Genomic DNA, 6,000 nt, shown 5'->3' with positions numbered 1-6,000 from the left:
CTCCTTGCACCAGACATACTCTTGCACCATTACCATTTACACGGATGACAAAACTGTAAAAAATCAGAATCAGTATTTCTTCACCAAAATTTGCATTTACCAGCCACCCATATAATGTCATCTGAACTTCCAACTTCTTTTCATCAAATGTTTTCTCCAGTTTCTCTTATCCTGTTAAACTTATCTTTTTCTCAGCATCATATGCTTCTTTATTTATATCCCTGTGGGCACCAAAGGCTGCATCCATCTGCTTTGAAGGATTTGATCCAGCAGGATTACTACAGCAAATGGGAAGCTTTGTTCCGTGTGACATTTTGCCATTTCTCAGCTGAGCAGAACAGAAATCACCACCCAATGCAAATGATGTAAATTAGTCATCTAAATCCAAACAGAATGCTTAGAACCCTTTGGCAATGGATATAAATAACTTGGAGATGGTTACATTTCAGCATTCTCTGATTCAGCATATATTCTATGCGGACCTAGTGCAAAGACAGCACTGCCAATTTCACAAACTTCCAATTTTCATAAGTGCACTCGCATTCAGCTGCCATTTTTCTTTAAAGATTGTTAAATCTAAAAACCATTCCATATCACATTTCTGTTCTTTCATCCATGCAGAAACAGGGTCATCTTACTGAACTGGTGCAGGGCCCAGAGCAGAATTTCACCAGAATCACACTCTGACACCTCAATGCAGACACTCCAAAAGACACACCAGAAGCATACCAAGGCAATTTCTTTGTGAGTACAATAATAAATAAAGATCTCTATTAAAAAAATAAAGAGATGTAGATACAAATTTGCATTAATGGTGAGGAGTTTAAGATCAATTGCTCTTTCAATGTAATTGCAAAACAATGGAGCAAAAATCAAAAGCGAGTGCAAATACTGTTATTATCCAGAAAATTATGTTATGCATTTTGTTTAAAAAAAACAAATGCTTTATTAGGAATACCAAAGCACCTAATGAATATATATTAGCACCCATCGGAACATTAAATGCCATCACATTGGTGGCACCTTTGCTCTTGAATCCTGCTGGCTTTGTAGTAACTTTTACTAGATACAAGGTGGAAGAAAGAGGGCACATTTCAAACCATTCACTGCATTAAAGTCAAATGCAATTACCATATACTTGCATTTTCTCATGAAACTCCTGTTGGTGTTCAGGAATAAGAACACACAAATCACTTAAAGCCATGGACTTCCACACTTCACACACTTTTCCCTCAAGTATTTCCTCAGCATTCGCCCAAAACTAGTCTGTGAAATTTCTCTTCAAAAAAAAAATCACATGCTTGAAAAATACTTAAAGCCACACAGTAGCTGTTGAATAACTGGTAAATTTCATCCCAAATTATCATAGCATGTTATAAAATTACAGTTACAAAAGCTGGGAGCAGAAAGGGAAGCTACTCCCAAAAAGCCATGCACTGACACAAGAGATACATTAAAGGTTTCTATAAGACAAGCTTGACAGTAAATTACTGAGTGCATCTGCTCTCTATGAGGGTTTCAAGCTGGCAGTTAATCACAGCAGTATTTTTGAATGCTGAAGGGCAATTAGTGACATAAAAAACAATCTGTTTCCTGACAATTTCTACTTTGGAACTAATGCTTCAGAGCATACTGTCAACACTTCTGTCATATTGAAAATTTGGATGGGCACCTTCACTGCCCGTTGGCATTTGTGTCATAGTATAAAGATTATCGAAAATGCTTCACAATCTGTACACCATACAGAATACTGCCTTGTTTCTCTGAAGGAGGCACTGTGGTGATGTTAATGTTCAGAATGCATAGACAAAAGCCACAACAACTGATGCAGGCAAACAAATATTCTGAAAAAGTATTCACCGCAAGACATAAGAACTTAAATTTTCATTATTTCAGGAGAATCGAAAATCATTACCTAGGCAATCATTATTCTTCATTACAAAGAGGGTTGAGTTGAATGACTCACGCTTACAGAAGTGCAGAAGTGTATTTATAAGCATTTGAAAAGCAATTTGAAGCCAGGAATCCAATGCATCCTGGACATTTGCAAAGGGCTTGTGCTGCATTGTACAGGAGACAATGCAACAGCAGAAAATGCAGGTGTGTGGCAGCATTGTGTGGCAGCATTGCACACGTTGTTACGAGTAATTTGATGGTGCCACAGCATTAATGTTGATAGTATTGGATATTTCAGTTTTACAACCCTGAATAAGGTTGAGTTCCATTCAAACCGGTCATCTTTCCTGTTTTATTTTGCAGTTGCAATCAACAGTAAAGTGTTTTGTTCTTCTCAGTGCTCCCTGTGTTCGCAGCTCTCCAAACGGAGGCAGACCAGGAGGACTGAAAGTTCCGGCACGTAATGTGCAGAATAGTTTTCCATATAATCTCATCATCCATTCACCTAATGTCCAGGAGACCTGAGCTTCCTCTCAGATTCCCCACTCTGCCTGGTGTGACTTTTGGTCGCAATGAGGCTTTGAAGACCATTTGACATTGGCCCATATCCATTGGGACCATCAAGGAAAACGCACTGGAAGAAGCGTGGAGGACCTGTAGAGACAAAACAGTATTAACATTTTCAGAGAGCGTGAAACTATATATTTCCTATTGATATATGTAATTTATTTCATCACAATACTAATGTGCTCCTGGAGGAAAAAAGCTTTATTCGTCTAGATCACATATCCAGAGTAAGCATCCTTTGCCATCACTTTTCCATCAGAAACATAATGGTTTTAAAATAATATAGAAAACGTCTCATTTCTTTTAATGCATGCTGATGACCCTTCCAACCCAGGGTAACATTTGGCAAATGGCATGAAAGTTCTGTACAAATGTCTGCGTTAGATCAAGTGTAATGTTAGATAAAGTCTAGCACCAATTCTGTTCAAAAACACCCTTTTTAAAGTTGAAATAAGGAACTGCAGATCCTGGTTTACAGAAAAGGACACAAAAGGACAGCTGTGTAGGAGGGAACTATAGATGCCCACTGAGTTACTCCAGCATTTTGTGGCTACACATGAACAGCTACCTGACATGCTGAGATACTCCAGCAATTTGTGTCCTTTGTAAACCAGCATCTGCAGTTCCTTGTTTCTACAATATGTCCACTGTGCTCCACTGTGAAATCTCCTCATGCTATGCCTACTCTCTCTGATGGGAGTTCTATGAGGCTCTCACTGCTCCCCCTCTGTGAGTCTGAGGAAGGTTTCCGACCTAAAACTTCACCTTTCCAGTTCTTTAGTGATGCTGCATCATCTGCTAAGTTTCTCCAACACTTTGTGTCCTTCTCTTTGAAGATGTTGCAAGCAAAGTATTATATTTGAAATGGTCTTACATGGATATAACGTTTAATAGTGAGATTAAACGAGTACTTACCAGTACGAAGTTTGATCTGTATTTTATGAGGAGTTACGATGAGGGATTACGTGAAGAACCCACCCAGCGCGCAGGCGCGGCATACTTCCAAGCAGCGGTGTGGAATCACAGATAGACACAAATTGAAGTAAAGATAGTTAAGATTAATGAGACATCAGGCCGAGTTTGATCTATACAATGAGGGTGGGAGCGGAGGGCACGTAATCCCTCATCGTAACTCCTCATAAAATACAGATCAAACTTCGTACTGGTAAGTACTCGTTTAATCTCACTATTTTACTTCGGAGTCACGTGAGTGACTACGTGAAGACTTCAAAGGTCTGTGATTTCAAACCGTGTAACAGTTATATCACTCACTGCCGAAAGATCATCGAGGGAGGAAGTGGTATCTAAAGACCAACGAATTTGTTTGTTTTAAAAAACAAATGTTTATTAACAACAACAAAAAATAGCTCCCCTGGGCATTAAATTATAAATTTGCGGTTTCTAAAATTGTTTCCGCAAAGACGTCCTTCTCCATCAGCGGTTTGCGGTAGAATTTTTGGAATGTCGATTCCCTTGACCATCCCGCTGCACTAAGGATGTGGTCTAGAGGAACCTGCATCCGATCCGCCGCTGACGTGGACGCTGCCCTGGTTGAATGGGATTTAAAAACATCCGTGTTAATCCCTGCCGTATTAAGGACCTGTTTCAACCATCTGGATATAGTCTGGCTGGTAACCCGTCCAAAAGGCTTTCTATGGCTGACCCATAAGGCTTTCTCTCTCCCTCTAAGAGTCTGGGTTGTGTCTATGTAATCATAAAGGTGGGTCACCACACACAGCCTAGGATCTGGAGGGTAGGCCCGGAAGATCAACGGGGAGTTGGATATACCTGGCCTGCTCTGTTTAACCAACCCCGGCATGGTAAACGTAATGGAATCTGGGGTGGTCACCATGTGGTCCAGACTTAACTGATGCAGCGACTGCACCCTCTGAGCAGACACAAGCGCCATGAGCATGAGGGTTTTGTAAGTGGACTGTTCCAGGCTCAGGGATCCCACCGGAGGCCAGCCTCGAAGGTGTGACAATACTACACTAACATCCCACACATGGGTGTATCTAGGTGTAGGGGGTTTGGTGTTATAAATCCCTTTAAGGAGTTTGATAACCAGAGGGTGGGATCCAATACAATGCTGTCCTGTGGGCATAAGGTATGCGGACAGGGCGCTCCGAGCTGCGTTGATGGCACTGTAGCTCATCTTTTGGTCATGGTGCAGGTGGGCCAGGAACTCCAGCACATCCGTGATCGAAGCCGTGTTGTAAGATGTCCCTGCTTTCAGACAGTACTGTTCCCATTTCCTGATGTAGGTCAGGTACTGTTTCTTGGTGGAAACTCGCAGGGATGCCGACATGGTGGTGATTGTTCTCTCTGATAACCCCAATCCCTGGTAAGGTCTGTTCAGAATCTGGAAACCAGGAGGTTCAATTTTTCATGGCATGGATGACTTATGCCAGTTACCGGGTGAGTCAATAATTGGGGGTGGTTGTGAAGGACCATAGGTTTCTCTACCACCATGTCGTGGAAAATTGGGAACCATGGTTGGGTAGGCCAGTCGGGTACGACCAGAATGCCTAAGGCTGAGTCAGCTTGAATTTTCTGGAGTACCCGAATGATGAGGCAGAAGGGAGGGAAAGCATAGAAAAAGAAATTTCCCCAATCCAGCGTGAAGGCATCTACCGCTGCTGCCTCTGGGTCTGGTTCCCAAGCCACATACATGGGTAGTTGGTGATTTAGTCGAGACGCAAACAAATCTATATCTGGCGTACCATATTGCTTAACAATTCTAGCAAATAGTTTCGGGTCCAACATCCATTCGATGTTGTCGTTGAATTTTCGTGACCTGGTGTCCGCCACTGAATTTAGCTTGCCTGGTAAATAGGCAGCTGATAGCCAAATATGTCTCTCGACACACCATTGCCAGATTATAGTAGTCAATTTGTCGCATGATACTGATTTTATGCCACCCATGTGCTTGATATAAGATACCGCCGTTGTGTTATCAATCATAATCCTAACATGCACATGCCGCATATCAGATGCATATGCTTTTAGCCCATAAAAGGCGGCGAGCATCTCCAAGAAGTTAATGCCCAGTGTTTGTAGTAGTGATGCCTCTGAGTTAGTCCATCTGCCACCTGTGCTGTCTATAGAGTTAGTAGCTCCCCAGCCTAAAGCACTGGCATCCGTTGTAATGGTTATGTTAGGATTGGCGACGGCGATAGGACTGTGACTGTGCCAAATGTTATCCACCCACCACTGAAGTTCTGATCTGGCTTCAGCGGGTAACTCCATTTTACGGTCATAATGCCCCCTATTAAGACGTAATGCATGTGTCCTTGCTCTTTGCAAATTTTGATAATGCAAGGGCCCATATTGGGCAGCCGGGAATGCTGCTACTATAGTACCAATTACTCTGGCGACGTGCCGTATCCTTGGTTGCGGTATTGCAATTAAATGGTTACAGACTTCTGTAAGTGTAACTTTTTTGTCTCTGGGCAGAGTGACAGTCATATGGATGGTGTCAATAGTGAAGCCTAGGTAATCCATGTTAGTAGTAGGCTCCAATATTGATTTATCTGG

At 42.0% G+C, this 6,000-nt stretch overlaps 1 protein-coding gene across 1 annotated transcript in view; it reads right to left on the bottom strand.

The window, feature by feature from the left end:
* Nucleotides 1-2,234: 2,234 nt before the first annotated feature.
* The window catches only part of LOC129697662 (triadin-like), a 52,979-nt gene continuing 49,213 nt past the window's right edge, over nucleotides 2,235-6,000 (bottom strand). Inside the window, exon 8 of the mRNA XM_055636372.1 lies at nucleotides 2,235-2,550. Within this exon, the coding sequence (XP_055492347.1) occupies nucleotides 2,402-2,550 (149 nt within the window). The 3' untranslated portion in view covers nucleotides 2,235-2,401. The remainder of the gene's footprint in view (nucleotides 2,551-6,000) is intronic.

The sequence above is a fragment of the Leucoraja erinacea genome, chromosome 5 (assembly GCF_028641065.1).
Source record: "Leucoraja erinacea ecotype New England chromosome 5, Leri_hhj_1, whole genome shotgun sequence".
Taxonomy (NCBI): Eukaryota; Metazoa; Chordata; class Chondrichthyes; order Rajiformes; family Rajidae; genus Leucoraja; species Leucoraja erinaceus.
The sequence above is the reverse complement of the archived record's forward strand: the minus strand, read 5'-3'. Positions and strand labels throughout refer to the sequence as shown.